The sequence below is a fragment of the Aquila chrysaetos genome, chromosome 13, assembly GCF_900496995.4.
Source record: "Aquila chrysaetos chrysaetos chromosome 13, bAquChr1.4, whole genome shotgun sequence".
Taxonomy (NCBI): Eukaryota; Metazoa; Chordata; class Aves; order Accipitriformes; family Accipitridae; genus Aquila; species Aquila chrysaetos.
The window spans coordinates 41,622,646-41,647,532 of NC_044016.1; the positions used below are offsets into that span (position 1 = coordinate 41,622,646).

General features: G+C 65.9%; 2 protein-coding genes across 7 annotated transcripts in view; both read right to left on the reverse strand.

Moving 5' to 3' along the window:
• Positions 1-28: 28 nt before the first annotated feature.
• CAMK2B (calcium/calmodulin dependent protein kinase II beta) lies at positions 29-20,866 on the reverse strand. 6 transcript variants are annotated; one of them, XM_030034752.2, is made up of 21 exons: positions 20,718-20,866; positions 17,742-17,836; positions 14,840-14,899; positions 14,242-14,296; positions 14,069-14,134; positions 12,242-12,314; positions 11,543-11,645; positions 11,039-11,122; positions 10,693-10,787; positions 10,342-10,464; positions 10,160-10,243; positions 9,750-9,792; positions 9,081-9,155; positions 7,339-7,376; positions 7,178-7,249; positions 5,988-6,032; positions 5,608-5,656; positions 3,056-3,131; positions 2,867-2,961; positions 1,885-2,119; positions 29-1,792 (listed from the first exon to the last, which is right to left on the reverse strand). In XM_030034752.2, the coding sequence occupies exons 1-20, from the start codon at positions 20,780-20,782 to the stop codon at positions 1,887-1,889; spliced, it is 1,629 nt and encodes a 542-aa protein (XP_029890612.1). In that variant the 5' UTR covers positions 20,783-20,866; the 3' UTR covers positions 29-1,792; positions 1,885-1,886. The 6 variants fall into 6 exon arrangements, with proteins under 6 accessions (XP_029890612.1, XP_029890611.1, XP_029890616.1 ...); XM_030034751.2 differs by having other exon boundaries at positions 7,339-7,379; XM_030034756.2 differs by lacking the exon at positions 9,081-9,155 and having other exon boundaries at positions 7,339-7,379.
• A 2,274-nt stretch (positions 20,867-23,140) lies between these two features.
• NUDCD3 (NudC domain containing 3) overlaps positions 23,141-24,887 on the reverse strand; it is a 32,093-nt gene continuing 30,346 nt past the window's right edge. The window contains exons 5-6 of the mRNA XM_030035436.2: positions 24,250-24,438; positions 23,141-23,579 (exon numbers count right to left, since the gene is read on the reverse strand). Of these exons, the coding sequence (XP_029891296.1) occupies positions 23,469-23,579; positions 24,250-24,438 (300 nt within the window). The 3' untranslated portion in view covers positions 23,141-23,468. The remainder of the gene's footprint in view (positions 23,580-24,249; positions 24,439-24,887) is intronic.

The window sequence follows — 24,887 nt, forward strand, 5'->3', positions numbered from 1 at the left end:
AGCTATTTTTTTTTTTTTTTTTTGTCAGTTGTTTTTCCTCATAATTTATTTGCAGTTTTCCCGAGACAAAAACGAAATCAGAGTCATCTTTTACACTTACAAGGCTCAGAAAGAAAAGACAAAGGGGTCGGGTGGGGGGGAATATGCCGGGGGTGGGGGGATTGGAAAAAGAATGAGAGAAAAGGGGAGGAGAAGAGAAAAATTTGGCAACGATCCACCAGCATTCATGGGACAGTAACAGCTCAGCTCAGCTCCTCGACATACAGCGTTAGCGCCCGAGGTTTGCTCCCGCGCAAAGGGCATGCAGAAAAAAATAATAATAATTTAAAAAAAAAAAAAATATCCCCCGGCCCTCCCGCCCTTACACCCCCCCACACCCCACCCCCCCACAGCCAAAATCAGCCCCCAGCAACACACGGCGCCTCCGGACGTGGAGATGGAGGAAGGGGAACCCCCGGGGAAAACGCGTGGCCGAGCCGGGAAGTGCCCGGAGTGGGGTGATGCCTCCCCCGGGGAAGGGGAGTTGTGGGAGATGGGGTCCCCCCGGGTGCTGGCCGGGGGGGAAGGGATGCGGAAGGGGAGCAAATGCCCTTGGCCAGAGCCGGGAGCGCTGCCCAGTGCCCCTGTGCCATGGCGGGGGGGGGAGCGGCGGGGGGACCCCCGGCACCTGGCGGAGCAGCCTGTGCCCCCTAAGAGACCCGTTCTCTTAGTCTAAAGTGCTTTCGATGCTGCGTCAGTGCTGGCTGGATCACCCCGATCCCCCCGCCCCGATCCCCGCCACCTGGGCCACAGCCCCCCGGCCACCTCCCCCCCCCCCCAGCCCCATTACGTGGCACCCACATTCCCCCCTCTCCCCCCAACCCCGTTACCCCTGCCAAAAAAAGCCACCAGCACCCAGAGCCGGCACCCAGCCACCCGCCTGCCTGGGGAGGGGGAATCAAGGTGCTGGGTGCCCGGTCTTTGTCAGCAGGATGGGGACACAGGGGTGCCCGCCAGGGGACCCTCCCAAAGGCACCCACCATGCCCCCACCCCAGCAGCACCCACGATCAGCCTCGGTCCCCCGTGGGCATTGCTCCTGGGGCAGCAGCAGACTTTGGGGGGGGGGGGGGAGTGGGTCAGGTGTTGGTTCCCCCCGCCCCCCCCCCCCCACCTCGCTTACCAGCCAGCAGCCCCCCCCCCGGGGCTGGGGGCCCCCCGTGGGAATTCAAAAATAAAGAGCTCTCTCTATGTACAGGGACGAGGGAGGGAAAGAGCGAAAGCGGCGCGGCGTCCAGAGAACAACATCCACCACCAGCAACAGCGAAACGCCACAAGCACAGCCGGGGGGGGTCGGGACCCCCGCCACCACCACCACCGCCCCCTGCCAGCCAGGAGACTCCCCCCCCCAAGGCAGAGTCAGGCGGGGGGGGGTGTCTGGGCGCAGAGGCATCCCCCCCAGCCCCCCTGGCTGTGGCCGAGCGGCTGGGTTGGTTTTTGGGTGTGTGTTTGGTTGGATTGGGGTTTGTTCATTTGGTTTCTTTTTTTTTCCCCCTTTTTTTTTTTTTTTGCCTTTTTTTTGTTGTTGTTGTCATTTTGGCTTTTTTTTTTTTTTTTTTTTTTTTTTTTTTTTTTTTTTTTTTTTTGTCTTTTTGTTTTCTGCAAACACAGGCACTGGAGGGGGGGAGGAGCAGGGGCCGGGGCGGAGGGGGGGACAGGCATGCGGACGCGTGCTTCGGGGCCGCAGCTCCGGCTGCCGGCTCGGCTCCCATCGCCGTCTCCATCGGGCTGGAACCAGGACAGCCACCGCGAGCTCTGCAGGGATGGGGGGGACCCCCCGCCCCGGGGTGAGCCAGAACTGGGGTACACCGGTACCGCCCCCCCCCAAACCCTGATCCCGCTCTCACCTTCACTGGAGCGGGGCGACGGGGGCCCCTGAGCCATGGAAGTGGACGTTCTGCCACTTGCCGTCGCGGCGGTGCCAGACGCGGGTCTCCTCCGACTGGCTGGTGCGAGGCCGGCCCTGGGCATCGATGTACTGGGTGAGGCGGATGTAGGCGATGCAGGCGGCGTCCTCGCCGATGACGTGGACGTGGGGGTTCAGGATGGTTGTGTGGATCGGCTTGTTGTTCTTGGAGAGTACTGCGAAGCGGGGGCGGCCGTCAGCGGTGCAGGGAGGGGAACGGGCAGGGATGGTGGCATGGCAGGTGGATGGACGGCCAAGCAGGCATGGGGCTGGGCAGGCGGGGAGGGATTCAGGGAAGCAGGCAGGATGGGCAGGCAGGGCGGATGGACAGGCAGACGGGACAAGCAGGTTGCACAGGCAGGATGGATAGGGACGCTGGGAGGGATAAAGGCAGGAGGGACAGACAGGATGGGCAGGCAGGGAGGGATACAGGCAGGGAGGAGTGTATGGACAGGCAGGCAGGATGGGCAGGGAGGGTGCAGGCAGGATGGACAAGCAGGCAGAGACAGGTGGATGGACATGCAGACAGGACAGGCAGGCAGAAGAGAACCAGATGGGGAACAGGCAGGGCAGCAGGCAGTGGCCAGGCAGAGGATGGGCAGGGGAACAGGAAGGATGGGCAGGATGGATGGACAGACAGACCAAGCAGGGACAGAGAGGGGACAGGCAGGGGCTGCGCAAGGGCTGGGAAGTTTGGCTGGACAGAGGGACAGGCAGAAGAAGGGGACGGGATGGACAAGATTGCCTGGCAGGCAGGTGGGGGGGGGGGGCAGACAGGGACAGGTAAGGCAAATAGGCAGGGGACCTATGGGATGGGCAGGCAGGCAGGAGACAGGCAAGAGGGGCAGGCAGGACAGGCGGGGGGGGCAGGCAGGGGACAGGGAGAGGGTGCAGGCAGGGCGCAGGCAGCGCCGGGCACTCACAGTTCTCGAAGTAGAAGCGGTGGAAGTCCATGCCCTCCACCAGGTTGCCCAGGGCCTCGGGCTCGAAGGAGGTGAGCCCCGGATCGCAGATCTTCCTGCAAGGCAGTGGGTGAGCAGCGGCCCTGCCTGGCCCCACCCTCCCCCGCCCTGCCTGGCCCCACCCTGCCCCGCCCACGGGACCCCACTCACGCATAGGCTTCAAAGTCCCCGTTGTTGACGGCCTCGATGAGCTGCTCCGTGATCTTGATGATCTCCTGCTTGCGGGCTGGGGGGGGGGGACGGCCAGTGTCACCACCCCATCCCCGTCCCCACGTCGGGGTCCCCTAGGACGGAGGGGAGGGATGGGGGGGGCGGTGGAGATGGTGGGGGGGGGGGGGGGGGGGCGGGCAGGAGAGGGATGGACACACACCGTGGGGACGGGTGGAAGGGATTTGAGGACAAACACGGTGACATGGGACATGGAGAAGAGACATGTGGGGGGGGGGGCGAGGGGAGCATGGGGACAATCAGACGGACCATGGAGCAGGCACAGACAATGGGGTCAGACAGACGGACCATGAAGACAGACATACAGACCTTGGGGACAGAAAGACTATGGGGACAGATGCATGGGCCATGGGGACAGACAGACGGACAGACACAGGGACGTCCATGTGCCCAGGGTCCGCGCAGCTCTGCCACACCGGTCTCAGCACCCCCACAGCCCAGGTGTCCTGGGCCCTCCCAGCATGTCCCAGTGCTGCCTAGTGCCATCCCAGTGCCAGCTCAGCATCTCCCAGTGCATCCCAATGTTACCCCTGCATGTCCCAGTGCCATTCCAGTGTATCCCAATACAGCCAGTTCCATACCAGTGTCTCCCAGAGCCATCCCACTGTGGCTCAGTGCCATTCCAGTATATTACAATAGATCCCAGTTCCATGCAAGTGCATCACAACACATCCCAGTGCCACTCCAGTGCACTCTGATACATCCCAGTGCATTCCAATATGCCCCAGTTCCATCCCAGTGCAATCCTACTGCATCCCAGTGACACCCCAGTACATTCCAGTACCATTCCAGTGCATCATGATACACCCCAGTTTACATCAGTACATCTCAGGGCCATCCCAGTGCATTTCAATGCAACCCAGTGCCAGCTTACTGTGTCCCAGTGCCATTCCAAGCATTCCAGTTCACCCCAGTTCTATCCCAGTGCATGCCAGCATCATGCTGTTGAATTACAGTGCACCTCAGTGCAATCCCAGTGTGTTCCAGTGCCATTTCAATGCAGTCCACTCCACTATATCCCAATGCCTCATTTCACCCTGACGCCACTCCAGTGCATTCCAATACAGCCCAGTTCCATCCCAGTATGTCCCAGTGCTATCCCAGAGCATATCGTTACACTCCAGTTTGCCCCAGTACATCCCACTGCATCTCAGTGCCAATCTACTGTGTCCCAGTGCTATTCCAGTGCATCCCAATACATCCCAGTTCCATTCCAGTGTATTGCAGTACCATTCTACTGCTTCCCAGTGCATCCCAGTACCATTCTACTGCATTCCTGCCCACCCCAGTTCCATCCAGTGCATCCCACTGCCATTCCAGCGCACCTCAATTCATCTTGGTACCATTCTACTGTATCTCAGTGCATTCCAGTACCATCTCGGTCCATTCCTATGTCACCCTGTGTTCCAGTGCCATTCTGCTGCATCTCAGTGCCACGCCACTATATCCCAGTGCATCTCAATGCCACTCCTGTGCCATCCTAGTGCATCTCAATGTTTTCCAGTGCATTCCAGTGCATTCCAACACAGCCCAGTTCCATCCCAGTATGTCCCATTGTCATCCTATTGCATCCTAGTACATTCCAATACAGCCCAGTTCCATCCCAGTGTGTGCCAGTACTGCTCTAGAGCATATCGTTGCACTCCAGTTTGTCCCAGTGCATCCCACTGCATCTCAGCGCCAATCTGCTGTGTCCTAGTGCCATTCCAGTGCATCCCAATACATCCCAGTACAGCCCAGTTCTATCCAGTGCATCTCAATTAATCTTGGTACCATCCCAGTGTGTCCCAGCATCATTCCAGTGAATCCCAGTGACATGCCAGTCCATTCCAGTGCCACATTAATATATCTCAGTGCATGCCAGCACTACCCCAGTGCATGTCAGCACATCCCAGGCCATCTCAATGAATCCCAGTGCCATCCCAGTGCATGGTGGTGCATCCCAGTGCCATCTCAATGCATCCCAGTGCACCTCGGTGCCATTCCAGAGCATCCCAGTGCCGTTCTAGTCTGCCCCTATGCCATTGCAGTGTGTCCTAATTCATTCCCGTTCACCCCAATGCATCCTAGTGCCATCCCAGCGCACCCCAATGCATCCTGGTGCCATCTCAGCCCACCCCAGTGCCATCCCAATGCGTCCCCGTGCCAGTACAGTGTGTCCCAATCCATCCCATTTCCATCCCAGTGCACTCCAATGCATCCTGCTGCCATCCCAGAGCATCCCAGTGCCATTACAGTGTGTCCCAATGCATTCCAGTTACATTCCAGTACACCCCAATGCATCCTGGTGCCATCCCAGCGCTGTCCCAGTGCATCCCAGCTCCATCCCAATGCATTCCAGCACCCTCCCAGTGCATCCCAGCGCTGTCCCAGTGCATCCCAGCTCCATCCCAGTGCATCCCGGCACCCTCCCAGTGCAGCCCAGTGCATCCCAGTGCCAGGTGCGCCCCACAGCCCTCTCGCTCCCCCATCACCTTTTGTGTCCTCGTCCTCGATGGTGGTGTTGGTGCTATCAGACGACTCCTGCCAGTGGGAAGGCGGCGGTGCGGGGGGAGAGAGACAAACAGAGAGGGTCAGAATCCGGCCCGGCTGGGGATGGAGGGGGGGATGAGCCCGGCTGGGGCTCGGCAGGACCCCGGCGATGCCAGATACCGCGGGGCAGGGGAGCCCCCGCCGTCACCGCGCCCCGTGCGCGCTCCTCATCCGCTCCAGCGCCACGTCAGCCCCCTCCCTGCCCTGCGCCATGGCTGATGCTGGGGGGGGGGGGAAAGATGGAGGCGGAAAGCGGGGCCCCAAATGACCCCGGGGGCTAACGAACGCGGGCGAGGCGAGAAGGGAAGAGAGGCAGCAATACCTTTATGCCGTCCGCGGGGTTATGAATTACAGTAGTTTGAGGCTCCTATGGGAGAAGGGAGAGAGACAGAGGCGGGGGGGGGAGGAAGCGAGAGCCCGGGAGGGGGGACAACGGAGCAGGGGGGACGACGGAGCGAGCAGCACGCGGACGGGGGCGAAGAGAGACCCAGACCGGATTCGGGGAGGGGCAGAGGGGGGGGAGAGAAGCAGAGAGTCATTAGTCCAGCGAAAGCGAAATGGTTTAATTCACAGAAAGACGGAGGCTGGAGGGCGGGGGGGGGGGGGGAAGAGGGGAGACAGTCGGGGGAGAGAGACGCAGCGGGACCCCCGTGGACGGTCGAGGAGGAGCCGGCCAGGTCGTGGAGGGCAGCCCCGTGCCCATATCCTGCACTTGCTGTGCCAGCCGGGCATCCCTGTGCCTGCGTTCTCCACTCACTGTGCCAGCCGAGCATCCCTCGGCCCGCATCCTGCACTCGCTGTACCTGCCGGCCATCCCCATGTCCACATCCTGCACTCACAGAACCAGCCAGACATCCCCATGGCCGTATCCTGCCCCCCCTGTGCTGGCTGGGCATCCCCATGCCCGTATCCTGTACCTGCCTTGTGGGCTGGGTATCCCTCTGCCCGTATCCTGCGCGCAGGGAACCAGCCAGCCACGCTCGTGCCCGTATCCTGCACTTGCTGTGCCGGCCAGGCGTCCCCGTGCCCATATCCTGCACCCACCTCGCTGTCCACATTGCCAGGTCATCCCCGCATCCTGCAGCCGCTGTGCCAGCCAGGCCGCCCCGTGCCCGTATCCTGCACTTACCTGACCAGCGGGGTCGTGCTCAGCATCCCCGTGCCCGTATCCTGCACCCACCTTGTCTGTACGGTGCAACATCCCCGTGCCCGTATCCTGCTCCCACCTCGCCGTCCGCATGACGGGGCACCCCATGATCGTATCCTGCACCCACCTTGCCGTCCATCTTGCAGGGCACCCCCGTGCCCGTATCCTGCACTCCCCCTCCCCATTCTCATGCCACCCCCCCCCATCCCCAGCGACACCAGGGACAGCTGGATGGACAGACAGGCGGATGAGGGTGGGGGGGTGGGGGGGGGCGTATGGCGATGGATGGGATGGGCTGGCGGGATGGATCTGGCCTGAGGGGGGTGGGTGGGTGGGGGGGGGGGTGCGAGGAGGGGGACACCTACCAGCGCGGCGGGTGGGAGCGTCCCCTTGGGGCTGGTGACACCGGCACTGCCTTTGGTGCTGTTGGTCTGGGGCTGGGGGGGGGAGAAAAAAGGGGGGGGCCTCAGTGGCACGAGGTGGGGGGGGGGCGGCCCCCCCTCGGCCCCCCCCCCCGGCCCCTCACCTTCACACCATCCGCCTTCTTGTTCAGTAAGCTCTTAGCTGCTGTGGGGGGGGGGGGAGAGAGCATCAGCAGCTGACTCCTCTTTTGGGGACAAGGGACACCTTGTGTGTGTCCCCCCCCAACACCCCCCTCCCGGCCCCCCACCCTGATGCCCCCCCCCCCAGGGTGCTGGCAGCACCCACCACCCCGGTGTCGGGGGGAGGGGGGCACACGCTGGGAGGGGGGTGTCCCCATTCTGGGGGTGTCCCCATCCTGGGGGAGGGTCCCCATCCTGGGACACACACACAGGAGCTGGGGGGGTCCCCATCCTGAAGGCCCCCGCAGGTGGGGGCAGGGCTGGCTTACCTTGGAGAAATGCAGAGAGGAAAGCGAGAGAGAGAGAGGAGAGGGGGGGCGAGAGAGAAACGGGGGGGGGGGAAAGGAGGAAAAAGGGAAAACATAAAAAAAAAACATAAAAAAGATGAGTTGAGTCCAGGGGTGGGGCGGCCCCCTGTGCCCCCCCAGTGTCACCTTGGAGGGGGACAAGGACAGGCCAGGGGGAGCATCTGTCACTGCTATCGCGATCTCTGGCCAGTGGCGGGGGGGGACAGGGACATGGCAGGGGGGACACAAGTGGCCGGGGCGGGGGGGGGTGCCACCTCGAGCATCCTCATCACTTCTCTGAGCTCGGGAACCCCCCCCCCCCCCCCGGCATCATGGGGTGGTGGGGGAGCCTGTGCAGTGACAAGTCTGGTGACAGCAGGGTGGCACGGAGCAGCACCCAATGGGGAGGGGGGGGCTGATGGGGGGGGGAAGGGGACACCCCTGCCCCCCCGGCAGACCCATGTCCCCACGGGGGTCCCTGGCGGGGTGTCCCCAAGGGTCCCGGTCCCTCCTCTGAAAGCAGGCGGGTGCTGAGAGGTGGGGGTTTAAACCAGAGCCGAATTGGGGGGGGCCGGGGATCCCCGGCGGGGGGGGGGCCAGCTATAGCCCGGGGAGGGGGGGGGCACGGTTTAAGACCCGCCGAGTGTTTCGCGGCGCCACGAACACCGGCTGCAGCTCTCGGGAAGCCGTGCGGGGGGGGCATGCGGGGGGGGGGGGGGCACATGCAGGGGGGCAGGCCTGCAGGGTGGGGGACACAGGGGGGGCACGGGGGGTACATGGGACATGCAGTGGGTTTGCCCCCCTCCATGCGCCGGTGTGCCCCCCCTGTGTGTGGGGGGGCGGGGAGGCAGTGCCATGGTGTGGGAGCAATGGGGGACACACACCCTAAAATTATGCCCCCCCCAGCTCCCCATTGCTGACCCAGTTGGGTGTCCCCAGGGGGTGCCACCACAGTGTCCCCCCCCCCACCAGGGACCACTGGCCCGGAGCAGGGCACAAGCACCCAAGCAGCCCCGCCTGGGATTGGGGGGGGACAAGCACCGGGGGGGGGGGGGGCCGCCACAGAGACCCCCCCGGGACCAGCTGGGGGGGTGATAGCAGGGGGTGGGGGCAGTGGCATCTCTCGGTCCCCGTGGGGAGGGGGAGAGGCTGGTGGGAGGGGGTGCGGGGGGGGGGGCAATGCAGGGGGGCCATGCATGCGCTCCGATTTCCGAGGAGGGCACCCGAAACCCGTTGGGGGGGGGTGTAGGTGAGGAAGAGGATGGTTTGGGGGGGACAAGGGACAAAGGATCTGGGGCTGGGAGTTGGGGGGGGGACACACAGAAACCAAGCGGGGCCGGTGGGGGGGGGCGGGGGGGGCCCTTTGCAGACGCGTCTACCTTGTTCCACCAGCCCCAGGGGGGCCCCGGCGGCGGCCGCCGACATGGTCGGAGGAGCGGTGGTCTGTCTGCCCACTGCGGGCAGGAGACGGGCAGAGGACGGGCAGGAGAGAGAGAGAGAGAGAGAGAGAGAGAGAGAGGAGAGAGAAAGGGAGCAGAGCTCCTGTTAGGGAGGTGGGGGCAGGTTGGGGGGGGGGGGCTGCAGCCGGGACCCCCACCTTCCCACCCCTCCACCCTCCCCAACACCAAGTCCTGGGGTGTCCATCACCCTGGCGTCAGGCCTGGGGGTGGCTGACGCTGCTCCGTCGTCGTGTGTGTGTGTCCCCCCACCTCCACGTGTGTGTGTCCCCCCCCGCCACCTCCACCGCCAGCCACTGGAGTGGGGGGGGGGGGGTGGGGGGACGACACGGGGACGGGGCACTACCTGCTGCTGTGTGTGTGGGGTGGGGGGGGCCGGATCCTGCCCCCCCCCTTGGCTAACGCACGCCCCCATCCTCGCCGACAGGGAAAAAATGGGGGGGGGGGTTAAGGGGGTAGGGGGGTGTGGGAAAAAGAGAGAAAGACAGCGACAGAGAGACGGGGAGGGGGGGCATCGGCCTCGGCGGGGGCTGCAGGCGGGGGGGCTGTGGCCCCCGGCCCCCCCCCGGCCAGCGGGAGCCCCCCCCTTACCTGAGAAGTTCCTGGTGGCCAACATGGTGGTGAGGATGGCGCCCTGCAAGGGAGGGGGGGGTGCAGGATGAGGCCCTGAGACAGGGCAATGGGATGGGGGAGAGCAGGATGGGGCCATGGGACGGGGTGATGTGCCACGCAGGGCCAGGATTGGACTGTGCTGCACCGGGTACCACTGGGATGGGACTGTGGCCCTTGGCAAAGCACCGAGTGTGGCCAGGATGGGACCGTGGGGTGCCTGGGACAGGACGGTGCTGCACTAGGCGCTGCCAGGATGCGACCATACTGCACCAGGCATGGGCAGGGTGGGACTGTGCCCGTGGAAAGGGATGGTGCTGTGCCAGGTGGGGGAACACTGGGCACGGCCAGGGTCGGATCCAGCCCAGGCTTCTCCCTGGAGAAGATCTCACCTTGAGCTTCCTCCGGGCGTTGAACTTTTTCAGACACTCGACTGTCTCCTGCCTGTGCATCATGGAGGCCACGGTGGAGCGTTGCTGCAGGGGACAAGGGGGGTCAGCGCCAGGTGTCGGCGGCCACCGGGCCGGGGGACACACACCGGGGCAGGGGAACGACGGGGGGACACAGCACTTACGCAGACCCACGGGTGCTTGAGGGCTTCGTGGGCTGTGATGCGCTTGGCGGGGTTGATGGTCAGCATCTGGTTGATGAGGTTTTTCGCTTCGGGGGTGACCGTGTCCCACTCGGGTGAAGGGAACTGTGGGGGGGATGGGACACAGGGGGCTGATGGCTGGGGAGGGGCAGCCCCACGGTGCCCGTGTCCCTCCACCTCCCCACATGTCCCCAGCCAGCCACCGGAGACATGGCCCAAAGCCATCCCCCAGGCTCTGCCTGGTGGCGACTAGCTGTAGCATCCCTCAGTAGGTTCCAGAGTTAACGGGCCAGCCAGCCACTGTGCGGGGGGTGCCTGGCGCCAGGGACTTACATCGTAGGCACCAGCCTTGATCTGTTGGTAGAGTTTGTGCTGGTCCTCGTCCCAAAATGGCGGGTAGCCCACCAGCAGGATGTACAGGATGACACCTGGGTGAGGGAGAGCGGGGTCAGGGCCGGGGGGCGGGGCTGCGGACACAGGACGGCAGTGTCCCCGACATGGCCTGTCCCTGTGCCAGCCTCCCCAGTGCTGCCAGGATGGCACCGTCCCCCACGGCAGCACCCACCCAGCCGGGAGAGCGCAGCACGGCCGGGGCACACAGCCGGGATGGGGACAGGGTGGGACCGGGATGGAGATCAGGCAGGGCTCAGGCAGGGGTCGGGCAGGGATGGGCTCTTACCGCATGCCCAGATGTCCACGGGTTTGCCGTAGGCCTCTTTGCGCAGGACTTCGGGGGAGAGGTAGCCAGGTGTGCCCGCGAAGCCTGGGATGGAGACGGCAGCTGAGCTGAGCTGGGCTGAGCTGAGCCGCTGCGGCGGGCAGGGACAGGGACAGGGTGGGATGCAGTGGGCATGGTGCAAGGACACAGTGGGCATGGCGCAGGGACATGGTGGGCACAGGACAGGGATGCGGTGGGCCCGGGGGGGTACGCAGTGGGCACAGGGCTGGCACACAGTGGGCGGGATGCTGTGGGCGCGGGGCAGGGACGCAGCAGGGATGGGGCAGGGCACGGTGGGCAGAGGACGGGGACGTGGCACGGCACAGGGACAGGGTGGGAATGGGGGGATGCGGTGGGCACGGGACAGGGACGCGGTGGGCACGGTGCAGGGACAGGGTTGGCATGGGGGGACGCGGTGGGCACGGGAGAGGGACGCGGTGGGCATGGGCAGGTGGTGGCACTCACCGAACCAGGCCTGCTGATCACCTTGCACCTCGATGGCGAGGCCGAAGTCGGCCAGCTTCACCGCCGCCCCTTTGCACTTGCTGGCCAGGAGCAGGTTCTCCGGCTGCCGCGGGCAGCGCCAGGCACAGGGTGAGGAGGGGACAGGAGGAACCGGGCCGGGGGGGGGGGAAGCAGAGGGGGCTTTGCAGCCACCATCGAGAGGGTCCTGCCCGTCTGCCAGCCCCCTCCCGTGCCGTGGGCAGGGGGGCTGAGCCCCGTGCCGAATGGCCGGGGGGTGCCCAGGTGGCAGAGCCCCACAGCTCAGCGTCACCCTGTCCCCATGTCGTCCCCCCCCCCGACCCACCCCATAGCCAAGCTCGAGCCCCTCCCCACCCCGCACCCCAATGGGGGGATGTGGGGGCGAGCTGGGGTGGGGGGGGGGGTCGCTGTGAACACCCAACTCAGCGCGAGTGTGCTGTGAATAGGGGGGGGTCACACACACCCCCAGAAAGGGGAGGTGGCAGCTGGAGGCACTCAGAGCAGAGGGGACCCCCCAGCCCCAGGGGGAGCTCATTAACCCCCACCCCCAGGACCTGGGGGCTCGGGGACCCACTGAGCTGGGCCCCCCCCTAAGCTGTGGGGACCCAGGGACCCCGAGACCTGGGAGGGGGGAGAACTGCCCTGTGCAGAGGGATGGATGGACGGATGAGGGTCACTCACCTTGAGGTCCCTGTGGACGACCCCCATTTGGTGACAGTGGAGGACAGCCTCCAGGATCTGCTGGATGCAGTGGCTGCATGCAAACGTCGAGGTGGGGGGTCAGGGGCATGCTGCCCCTGCCACCACCACCTCCATCACCCCCCCTGCCTGGGGGCACCCGGGACCTGTGCCCCCCTCAAACCAGCCCCCTGCGCCGCTGCCAGCACCGTGCTGCACCCTTGGGGGGACGGGACCCTACAAAAACAAGCAGTGATCTCACATTGCAGGGGGGGGTGCTGAGCTTGGCACCCCCCCCCCCCCCCGTGCCCCTGCCTGGGGGCAGGGCTCACCCCTGGGTGCCCATCACGGGGTGCTCCCGTCTTGGCATGGAGCCATGGGGGTCACCCTAATGATGATGCTGTGCCCCCTCTCCGTGGGGACCCCTCCCAGCCCTGCTGCTGCCTGGACGCCGGGGTCCCCCAGACAGGACTCACGGGGGGGGACGGGAGGTGCGGGGAGGGCAGATGGAGACGAGACAAGAAAGAAAGAGGGAAGGAGCGGGGGGATGAGAGGCTGAAATGGGGGTGAAGGGGGGGCCCCCACCTGGCTGGGGGTGCTGGGGCATGGAGGGGCGGGGGGGCAACATCCCTGCAAGGGGGTGCAAAAAAATTGGGGGCGGGTGTCAGAAAAAGGAGGGAGGAGAGAGCCCCAAAGCGGGGTCCCAGCAAGGGGAGCGGGGGGCCGGGAAGCGGGATGCTCCGGCGGGCGGGGGGCAGCACGGGGGGCACGGCCCCCCCGGCCCCCCCCCCCGTTATACTGACCTGCGGCTCTCTCTGCACAGGGGCAAAGTGATGGGTGGGAGAAACGCGTGCTAATAGCTCATGGACACAGTGACTGCAAAACAAAACGGGGGGGGGCGGGGGGCAGGGGTTGGGGGGACAGGATGGGGAGAAGAGATGGGAGAGGGGGGCAGGATGGGGTAAAGGGGGTGGGAGGGAGCAGGATTAGGGTAGGATGGGGGGGGCAGGATGAGGGGCAGGGGATGGGAGGGGGGCAGGATGAGGGGTTGGATGGGGTAAAGGGGGTGGGAGGGAGCAGGATGGGGGGGGAGGGCGTGGGAGGGGGGCAGGATGGGGATAAAGGGAGGGGGCAGGAGAGGGGGGATGGGAGGGTAGAGGGGCAGGAGGTGGGGCAGGGTGGGGGGCAGGAGGCAAAACACAGGGAAGGGGGTGCCGGGGCGGGGGGGAGCGGGCAGCGAGCAGAGGGGCAGCGGTGGGACGGACGGACAGACACACGGACGGACACACGGACACGCACAGAGCCCGAGCGACGCGTGATGGGAGACAGGGAGGGACAGGGGAACGGGGGGAGGGGACGGACGGAGGGGGGGTGGGGGGCACGGGGGGGGGGGCGGGGGAGAGGCGGAGATGGGGGGAACGAGAGAGGGGGAGAAACAATGTTGTGAAAGCCCAGAGACCACGGGGACGGGCACACGGCGGGCACACAGGGCACTGGGGTCTCAGCACCGGCACGGGGGGGGCCCTGGGGGCCCCCCCCCCGCCACCAGCCTTCCCCCAGCACATGTCATGACAGCGCCAGGCCTCAGCGGCAGGGGGGGTAGCATGGGGGTGGGACGTGGGACAGCCCACTGAGCACCCGGCAGCAGAATGGAGCCAGTGGGGGGGTTACGATAATGGGGGGGGCACCCCCCCACCCACTGGGTGCCCCCCCACCTGCCTTGCTGGAGCTGCCCCATCCCTGCAGCCCCCGTGTGGGGGAGGGCACCGGGGGGCTGGGGTTGTCCAGGGGTGTTTGGGGGGGTCTGGGGGGGGGGGCGCGGGGGCTCACCTGGCATCAGCCTCACTGTAGTACTCCCGCGCCACGATGTCCTCGAAGAGCTCACCGCCAGTCACCCTGCAACGCAGCCGGGGCACCACGTCACCCTGGGACCCAAGTGCCCCGGGCACCCCCAAACCCCCTAGGACCCCCTGACACCCCCTGACTCCCCCAGCCGCACTCACAGGTCGAAGACGAGGTAATGGAAACCCTCCTCTGAGATGCTGTCGTGGAGCCGCACTGTGGGGACAGGATGGGGACGGGGATGGGGACAGTGACAGGCTCAGCCTCGGCCCCAGGAGCCCCCGGGGCAGCCGCCATGTGTGACACGTGTGTCTGTGTCACACGCAGCCCTCACACCTGCACCCAGCGTGTCCCATGGTAGCACCCAGCAGGACCCCAGGGGGGCACCCAGCATGTCCCAGTGGTGGCACCCAGCAGGACCCCAAGGGTGGGACCTCATATATCCCCAGAGGAGCACCCAGCACATCCCCATGGTGGCACCCAGCGTCTCCCTGGGATGCGCACCCAGCAGGACCCCACATGTTCCCAGAGTGGCACCCCCCCCCCCCACGGTGGCACCCGCCATGTCCCCGGGGCGGCATCCAGCACATCCCTGGGGTGGCACCCAGCAGGACCCCAGGGGTGAGACTCCACACATCCCCAGGTGTGCACCCAGCATATCCCACTGTGGCACCCAGCGTGTCCCCAGGTGGCACCCGGCAGACCCCCGGGGTGACCCCCGGGGTGGCACCCGCGTGTCCCAGGCCAGGCGTCACTCACCGATGTTGGAGTGCTTCAGCAGCCGGCAGATGCGGGCCTCCCGCTCCAGCTTCTGGTGGTCTGGGGACACAGGGGTCAGCCAGGACACCCATCCCACGCCCCCACCCCGGGACACCCCAGCCCCAGGTGCACCACAGGGGGTCACCTCTCCCCGTCCCTGTCCCCGTCCCGGTCCCCGGCTGGAGGAGCCCGCAGGTGCCCACGTATGAGTGCACGTGTCTCTGTGGGTGGGTGGGTGCAGGTGTGCAGGTGGGTGTGCAAGTGGGTGGGTGTGCAGGCATGCACAAGGGTGCAAGTGTCGATGGGGACTGTGCATGCCTGTACCGGTGTGCATGTGTGTGGGGGTGTGCACCTGCGGGCACATGCACGTGGGTGTTGGTGTGTCTGGGTATGCACGTGTATGCACAGGTGTGCACACGCATATGTGGCTGTGCATGTTTATGCAGCTGTGCGTGTGTGTGTGGATATACACCTGTGTGGTTGTGCATGTATGGATGTGTGTGCGGGTGTGGGTGTGCAAGTATGCGTGGCTGTACATGGGTGTGGGTGTGCGTGTGTATGTGGTTGTGTATGTGTTGCAGGTGTGTGGGTGTGGATGTATGTGTGGCTGCCCAGGTACATGGAGGGGGGCTGTACATGTAGTTACACACATGTGCAGGCACGCCTGTGTGTGCGGGTGTGCCTGTGTGCGGCTGTACCCATGTCTGCAGCTGGACCAGTGTGTACGAGTGTACCTCTGTATGTGGCTGTACTTGTGTGTGCGAGTGTACCTCTATGTGTGTGCAGCTGTACCTATGCGTGGCTACACGTGTCACATGTGTACCCGTGTTTGCCACTGTATGAGTGTGCAGCTGTACCCGCGTGTGTGGTTGTACCTGTATATGCAGGTGTACATACCTGTGCCTGCATGTGGCTGTAACTGTGCGTGCAGCTGTGCATCCGTGCAGCTGTACCTCTGCATGTGGCTGCACCTGTGTGTGCAGCCATACCAGCATGCGCGGCTGTACCCGTGTGCAGCTGTACCTGTGTGTGTGGCTGTACTTGTGTGTGCGGCTGTATCAGAATGTGGCTGTACACGTGTGTACCTGTGATTGCCACTGTACGAGTGTGCGGCCGTACCTGTGTGTGGCTGTACCCATGTATGTGTGTGTACCACGGTGTGCGGCTGTCCCTGTGTATGCATACCTGTGTGCAGCTGTACCCGTGTGTGTGGTTGTCCCTGTGTATGTGTCTGTACTGGGGTGTGCAGCTGTACCCATGTGTGTGGTCGTCCCTGTGTGCGGCTGTACCTGTGCACACAGGCTGGTGCCCAGCCCTGCTGTGCCACACTGCGGCCTGGGGGTGGCTCGGGGGGGCCGGCAGCCGGGCAGGGACAGGCAGGGCAAGGGCTGTGCTGGGCAGGGAGGACACATGGACAGGGGTGTGCACCTGCCCACACACACACCTCTGCACATGTGTGTGTGTGTACACACATGTATAGCCATGATCGCACACGGCTCACACGTAGTGCACACCACCCCGGCACACACGTGTGCACATACACCGATGTACAGTGTGCACAGAGACAACGCGCACACGTGTGTGTGCACACACACCCACGTACACTGTACTCACACAGAGCAAACACACGCTGCTCACACCTGTGCGCGCACACACTTCCATGGCCAAGGTACACACACGTGAGTGTACACACACAGAGTACACCCCCACGCACTCACTGCAACTGTACACTGCCTGCTCACACACGTGCACACCCCCCCACACCTACATCCACGCACCCTGTGCACACACATGTCCCACACCTGCACACACCCCATACATACAGTGGGCACACACACTGCTGAGGTGTGTGCACACCCCATGACACACTACAGGCGCGCACGCACACACCCTGCTCACACGTGTGCATACATAGACCCCCACGCATGCAGTGCACACACCTGTGTATGCATTGCACACACATGCTGCTGACGTGCACATGCACCCACAAACCCACTGACACAGTGCACACACATGCGCTCTGCCTGCTCACACCTGTGTGCACACCCCCATGCACACCGAGAGCACACACACGCTCCTGTGCATGCACATGCTCATGCACCCCCCCACTGCTCACATGTGTGCACACCCACACCCATGAACACACACGTGTGCACACACATACATGCATGCACGCACACACCTGTGCATGCACGCACACCCCTGTACATATCACACACACTACACACCCCTGTGTGCACACACAGAGCTCACACTGGTGCACACACACACCCCCATGTACACACACACCCCGCACACACCTGTGCGTAACCCCCCCACATACACGTCACACACACACCCCCCTCACACCTGTGCAAGCACGCACCCCCATGCACACACACACCCATGCATGCACATGTGCCCATGCACACACACTGCTCACACTCATGCGTGCACACACTGCTCACACCTGCGTGCATACACACAGAGAGCTCACAACGGTGCGCACCCCCCCCCCAGGCACACACACACTGCTCACACCTGTGCACGCACACACCCACACCCCTTTGCGCACAGCGTATGCACATACACGTGTGTGCACATACACACGCACACAGAACCTGCTCACACGTGTGAACCCACCACCCCCCCAGGGGACACCACGGCTGCTGTGGAGCACCGAGGGGGAGCCCAGGGCGGTGGGGGGGGGGGGGAACCCGTGGGGCAGCAGGAGGGAATGGGGAGGGGGAGAGCCGGATCCAGCCCCGACGGAGCACCCCCACCCCCAGACGGCACCCTGTGCCATGAGCACCACGGGTGCCATGGGTGCCACCATGGGCCCCAGGTGGCGGGGCTGGGGGGGTGGCCCCGGGGGCACCCACCCCATGGGTGGTGGTGGGGTTTCTGGGGGGAGGTGTCCTACCTCTGGCGGAGAGCTTTTTGGTGTTGATGATCTTGGCAGCGTACTCATGGCCGGTGCAGAGCTTGACGCAGCGCCGGACCACCGAGAAAGCCCCCCTGGGGAGGGGGACAGGCTCAGCGCCCCCCGCCTGCCTCAGTGCCCTCCCCCCCCCCAAAACCAGGCCTGGGTGGGCTCCCACCCGTGACTCAGCACCCCATGGCTGGGGGCTGCGCCAGCTGTGACTCAGCACCCGGGGGGTGAACCCTGACACTGGGGGGGGGGGCCCCGACGCCGCTCGGCCCCCGCCCCAGGCACGCTAGAGACCTGCGGATGGGGGGTGCTGGGGGGTGCCGGACAGGAGCGGGGGGGCTCGGTGGGGCAAGTGCGTGGCAGGGGGCCAGGGGCCAGCATCACAGAGGGGGTCGCGGGAAGGATCCAGCACCGGCAGCCCGTTGCCATGGGGACGGCGGGTGGCCCGGATGGCAGTGGTGGCCATGGTGGTGATGGTGGTGGCGATGGTGGTGGTGGCGATGGTGGCAGGGGGCACTGGGCCCGGCTGCGGACCCGGTGGGGCACGGGGAGCCAGCGGCCACCGGCACCCTCGGGACGGGGACAGGGATGGGGACGGGGACAGCGTGGCCATGCCCACGCCGGGCAGCGGCACCCGCTCGCCCGCAGCCCCGCCAAGTGCCACCACCACCTGTCCCCCTTCCAGGACCAACGTCCCTGCCCATCCCCTGCCTGTCCCCAGCCCGCCAGGGTCCCCAGGGGCAGCGGGTGTCCCCGCTCTGCCTGTGCTCAGCAGCACCCACGCCTGGGGGGGGGGGTCAGGGCAGCGTCTGGCAGGGGGCACAGAGGGGACCCTCGTAGGGCACGTCCCCCAAGCTGGGCTGGGGACACGGCAGAGCGCGGCAGCACCCCGGCCCCGCTGTGCCGGGGGTCCTGTGGGGGACACGTGGGGGGGGGCCAGGCCATCCCCTGCCACCACACGGGGTCCCCACATCCTGGGACACCGAGGGCCCTGCGCTGGCTGGGACAGTGGGGATCCTGCCACCACAGGGGGACAAAGGGGAACTCCCCGTGGCCTGGCACCCCCGGTCCCCCCCGTCGCCTCCCCACGTGGCCCGAGGGATGGTGGACACGGTGGGTGTCAGCTCCTGTGGGAGGGACGAATGTCATGGTCTCCCCCAGCTGTGCCTCAGTTTCCCCACCGGCCGGGGGCAGATGTCCCCGACAGTCCCGGCATGAGGGGGGGGGGACGACAGACACGCGCAGTGGCTGGCGGGTGACACAGAGGGATGGCGGGGGGGGGAAACACCACGTTGCTATGGCAACCAGGACGGGCTGGATTTTGGGGAAAGCGAGGGAATAGCCTCCGATAGCACCACGTCCCCTCACCAGTACCCCCAAAGGGACTATGTCTACCCCTGCAAAATGTCCCCCCATTATAGCAGGGGTCCCCCCCTCCCCCGACAAGGTCCGCCCCCACCTTCCCCCTGCCTCCCGGTTTTACCCCCCCCAACCCTGCACGCAGGTCGAGGGGATCTGCCCCCCCCCAGCATCAGGGGCAAATGAGCCCCCCCAAAACCAGCTCCTCCTCAGCTCCTCCCAACACCCACCCTGGGGGGGTTCATGGACACGGGAGGGGTGTCTGGGGCGGGGTGGAAAGACCCGGGGGGCGTAGGGGGGACCTGGGGGGTCTTTAAGGACTAGGAGGGTCCAGAAGGGCTAGCATCTATAACGACTGGTGGGCGGGAGTAGCAGATTTGGGGAGTTATATAAGGCCCAAAGGGGTCTAATGGGGGCTGGTGGATGAGAAAGGTCTATAAGGACCAGAGGGGAGATATGGCTGAGGGGTCTATAGAGATGGGGGGGGGGGGGTCTGGAGAGATTGGGGGATCTATAGGGGTGGGGGGCAAGGGGGGCCTGGAGGATGGGGGCATCTAAAAGGAGCAGGTGCCTATAAGGACTCAAGGACGGTCTGGAGGGTGAGGGATGTCTATAGGGTCCAGGGGGGCTCTAAGGACTCAAGGGGGTGTCTATCAGGACTGAGGGGGTTTGGGAGGTCTATAAGGACTGGCGTGGCTATAAGGGCTGGGGGGGGGATGGTGTTGATAAGGGCTTTGGGGGGGGGGGGGGGTTGGAGGGATGGGGGTCTATAGGGACCAGGGCAGCTATAAGGACCAGGAGATCTGAGAGATGTGTGGGGTCTATGAGGATGGGGGGTCTGTAGGAGCCAGGGGTGGGATCGGGAGTAATGGGGGGGTCTATAAGGACTGGGGAGGTCAGGAGACATGGAGAGGGGGTCTGTAAGGATGGGGGGTCCATAGTGTCAAGGGCGGCTATAAGGACTGGGGGGGTCTATAGGGATGGGTGATTGGGGAGTGGGGGGACCTGGAGGGATTGGGGGGGTCTGGGCTGACTGGGGCATAGTTGAGGACTGGGGGGGTCAGGAAAGATCGGGGGGGGCTGTAAGAGTGGGGGTCCATAAGAATGGGGGGGTCCTTGGAAAACAAGGGGGCTGCAGGGACTGGGGGGGGTCTATGGGGTGGGGGTGCGGGACTCGGAGGATCTTGGGGGCCCGGGCCGCCGGGGGGGGCTGTAAGGCCCGGGGGTCCCTGCGGCCAGGGCCGGGGGGGGGAAGCTGGGGGGGGTAGGTACGGGGCGGGGGGGGGGGGGGCGGTATAAGCGGGGGGCCCGGGCCAGTACCGGGGGGAGGGCAGTACGGGGGGGGGGGGCGGCCGACGGGGGGGGGGCTGGGCAGGCCCGGTCCCGGGGGTTGGGGGGGTGGGGGGGGGGGCCGGTCCCGGGTGCCCCGTCCCGCCGCGGGGGGGGGGGGGGGGGGGGATGCGTCACGTCTGCACCGAGCGGCGGCCGGAGCCCCGGGCAGCGCCCCCCCCCCCCGCCCGCCCCCCGCCCCGCCCCCGCGCTCCGCCCGCGGCCGGGGCCGTTGTGCTCGGTGCCCGGTGCCCGGTGCCCGGTGCCGGCGGCCCTTACTTGCCGATCTCCTCGTAGAGCTGGTACTCGTCGGTGAAGCGGGTGCAGGGCACGGTGGTGGCCATGCTGCCGCCGCGCCCGCGCCGCAATGAGCCGCCCCGGCACCGGCTCCGCTCCGGCTCCGGCTCCGGCTCCGCCTGGCGCGGGGGGGGCGGGAGGAGGCGCTGCCGGGCCGGGGGAGGCACCGGCCGGGGGAGGCACCAGCCCGGGACAGCCCCCGCCGCCCCCCCCCCCCCCCCCCCCCCCAGCCCCCCCCCAGGCTGGGATCTCCCCCACCCCGGGGCACCCCCCCGCCTCGGATCTGCCCCCACGCCGGGGACCACCCCCACCCCCCGGATCGCCCCCACACGCCGGTTCCCGTCCGCATCACACACACACGCACCCCCCCCGCCCCGGGGCTGGACCCCCCAGGACCCCGCGGGGATCCCGCTTTCCCCGAGTCTCCCCAAGGGCTTCATAACCAGCTTCTCACCCCCCCGCCCGGGACCCCTTTATCCCAAATCCCCCCCAGGTGGGGGGGACCCACATCCACACCCCCAAAAGGCCCCATATCCAGACCCCCTCCCCAAGATCCCCCGCCCGGTTCTCACATCCCCGCCAAAGGACCCCAAATCCCATCCCCTCCAGGGATCCCACATCCCCCCCCCCCGCCAAAGACCCCAATATCCAGACACCGCCCACCCCGAGGACCCCACATGCACCCCCTCTGTCATCCTCACTCCATCCCCCCCCCGGGGACACCCTCCCTTATCGCCCCCCCCCTCCGCACCAATGTCACCCCAAACAACCCCTCCAGGCTCCAACCCACCCCTAAGCAAAACACCCGGGAGGGGCCTGAGGGGGGGCAAAAATCTCCCCCCCCTCCCCCAAGGGCACCTTGAAGCCCCTCCAATGCCAGAGGCTTGCTGGGGGGGCATTTTTTTGGGACACACACACAAGAGGCCACCCTGGAGGCCACCAGCAGCCCCGGGGCCTAGCCGGGGTGCCGGGACACCGGGGTCCTTCCCCCCCCCCCCCCCCCGTGGGTCCACGTCACCCGTGGGACCAGGGGCGAACGGGTGGGTGGGCGGCGAGGGGCGCGGGCAGGCGGGGTGCCCACCCCGGGGCGCGGGGCGAGCAGGTGGGTGGGCGGCTGGCGGCTGGCGCTGCCGTTGCCATGGGGACCGTGGGCGGCCGTGGGGGACTGTGCCGAGCCCGGTTATATTTGTGCATCGCCACGGAGAAATTTCGGCGCCTGGCGTGGTGGAGATGGGGGGGGGGGGGGGAACAGGGACAGGGAGGTGGGGAGGAGTGGGGTGAGACCCCAAGGTCAGCAACCCCAAAGGCTCCAGGCACCCGGCGCACACCCCACCAAATCCAGCCCATTCCCCCCCCCAAGGTGTCCCCACATCCACACCCCAAAGGACCCCAAAATCCAAGCCCCCCCCCCCAGGGATCCCATCTCCACCCCCCCAAAGGACCCCAAAATCCAGCCCCCACCACCATGCGTGTGGGACCCCGTCCCTGGGCCCCATGCTGGGGGGGGGACCACGTGCAGATGTCCCCAGGCATCCCCCTCGGGTGTCCCCCTCTCCAATCTTTAAACAGGGTGGTGTTGGGGGGGTCAGGGCACAGGCATCCCCCTCGGGCGGTGGCACCGAATCACTCACAGGCCCGGCGCTCAAGAAATGTGTTTATTGCAAACTGGGGTGGGGGGGGGGGGGGGCAGCGGCAAGGTGATGGCCAGGGACCCCCAGCCCATGAGCCCCAGGGTGGGGGCCAGTGGGAAGCTGCAAGAGATGGGCTGGGCCTGGGGGGGGGCCCAGGGCTCCCACGTCCCCCCTCCCAGACCTGATCCATGCCAGGGAAGCCCAGACGTTTCTGGGGCTACTGCCCACTGGTATGGGGGGGCTGGCGGCCATCAGGGCTGGGCCTGTAGCCCCCTGCCAGGGAACCCCCCCGCCACGGTGTTGTGGGTGACAGCCCCACTGCTCCCTGACAAGCCCCCGAGGAAGGGGGAAGCAAACCCTGGGGACTGGCTGGGGTCTCTGCCCGCCACTGAGGGGGTGCGCCCACCCCGGACTCCCTCTGGCAATGGGCTGCTAGGGGGGGTGAACCGGGGAGAAACCCCCCCGCAGCACTGGATGGGGCCCTCCGGCTGGGCAGGGGGCAGGGGCAGCACAGCATCCGTGGGAGACCCCTGGAGCAGGACCCAGTGAGGGGAGTTGGGGGTGCCAGGCAGGCAGGGCAGCAGGCAGGGCAGCAGGCAGGGCGCGGGCAGGGGCAGGCTCTCTCCCCATGTGCCCCATGCCATCCCTGCTGCCCGTACCTGGAGCTGCGGAGAGCAAAGCTCCATCTGTGAGGGGCAAAGCTGCCCTGTGCCAGGGCGGGGAGGGATCTGCACCCCCAGAAGCCCAAAAAGAAGCATCTTCAGCCACCAGAAATAATAATTATGTCACCCAGCAAGCTCCGTCTATTCCGGAAAAACAACAGAGCCGTCGCCAGTGCGAGGCGAGGAGAGAAGGGTCCCAGCCGCTCGGGTTGCCTTGGTGACGGGACGTAAATCTGCATTCGCCAGGTTTCCCCACACACACATCAAACCGCCGAGGCCAGTGCCGGTGCAGGGTGGTGAAGGCAGTGGAAGGGTGCTGGGCAGCGTGTATCATCGGCGAGTGGGTTACGGGCGCCAGCGTTGGGTGCGAGGGTCTGGGGTGGGCGTCTGGGTGGGTTTCTCCTCTCCCTGCTTTGTTTCTCGGCCATTTTTCGCCACTGTCAAAACTGCACGGCACCGGGGGAGATGTTGAACATGGAGGGGTCAAACTTCTGGCCGCGGAAGGGGGAGCCCTCGGTGTCCCAGCCCTTCTTCAGCATCTCATGCACCTTCTGCAAAGAGGCCACAGGCTCCCGTCAGGCCCGGGTTGAGCCCACACCTCTGCCCATGCCCCTCATCCACCCCGCCACCCCAGATGAAGGTACGGGCTCATCCCACAGGCGTCAGGGCTGCATGCCCACCCGACGCATCGAAGAGAGTTGTGGGGCTCAGCAACAGCACCCCTCCGCCCTGGGTGACAGCAGCAGCGATGTCCAAGGGCGCACAACCACCTCCGTGCTTCACCCACCCTCCTCTCCTCTGCCCAGGAAAGGGCAGATGGCACACGGGGACAGGAAGGAGCGACGGGCAACAAAAAGCAGCTCCTTGGTCGGGCTGAACCCAGACCCGTGTGGGTTCATCCCAGAGTGGAGGCAGCAGGGAGACGGCGGGCCTGGCTCCGGAGGGAAGCACACGGATGTGGGGCCCATCAGCGGTGCAGGGGGGGTCTGGGCTCACAGGCATTTGCCAAGGTGCTGGGAAGGGGAAGACGGTGCAGGCAAAAGACAGGGACTGGCAGAACCTCTCGCCCCCAAAATGGAGATGTAGGGGGGACGCTATGTGAGGAGGAGCTCTGAAATAGAGCAGAGCCACGGAGCTGCCCCACGCCGCACCCTTTTACTGGAGATGGGACCCACAGAGGAACCAGAGGGCATGTGGCAGTGCAGGGTGGCTGGCACCTACCAGCTCATGGCTCTGGGGCTTGCCCTGCAGCTTCTGGTGGTAGTCAAAGGTGAGGCGGTCCAGCACGGCATGCTCCTCCTCGTCCACCGTGGCCATGGAGCGCTCCTTGTTGATCTTGTCGATGTCGATCTGCTCCTCGCCCTCCAGGATGGCATTCCACCAGTACTCGTCCCCTTTGTTCAGGTTGATCTGGGGACGAGGTGTGAGTCAGAGGAGAGCGGGGAGAGGAGCCCCTGTCCTGTCCCTGGGATGTGTTACCGCCCACCCACCCCACACCCCTGTGGCAGTGATGCTGTGAGCTCGGCCGTGCCCGTGCATCGCTCCGCAGCACTGCTGGGGCTTGCCCATGAGCGGAGGTCCCACTTGCCACCAATCGAGCCCCAGGTCCCCCCCCATGGCTGGCAGAGGGGGTGAAACCCTTGTCCCTCCCTCCCTCAGCGGTCCAAGGGCTTTGCACAACTTCGCCATGGCCCCTTCGCAGACCCAGCTCAGGCCTCTGGGCTGGATGGCATGGCTGAAATCTTGGACCACGCCACGGCTCGAGGCCAGGACGGGCGTCCTCCGCAGGGGCTTTGGCCGCAGGCAATGCCAGCCCGGGGCCGCATAGCCGAAACACAGTATGGGACCCAGAGAGCCGG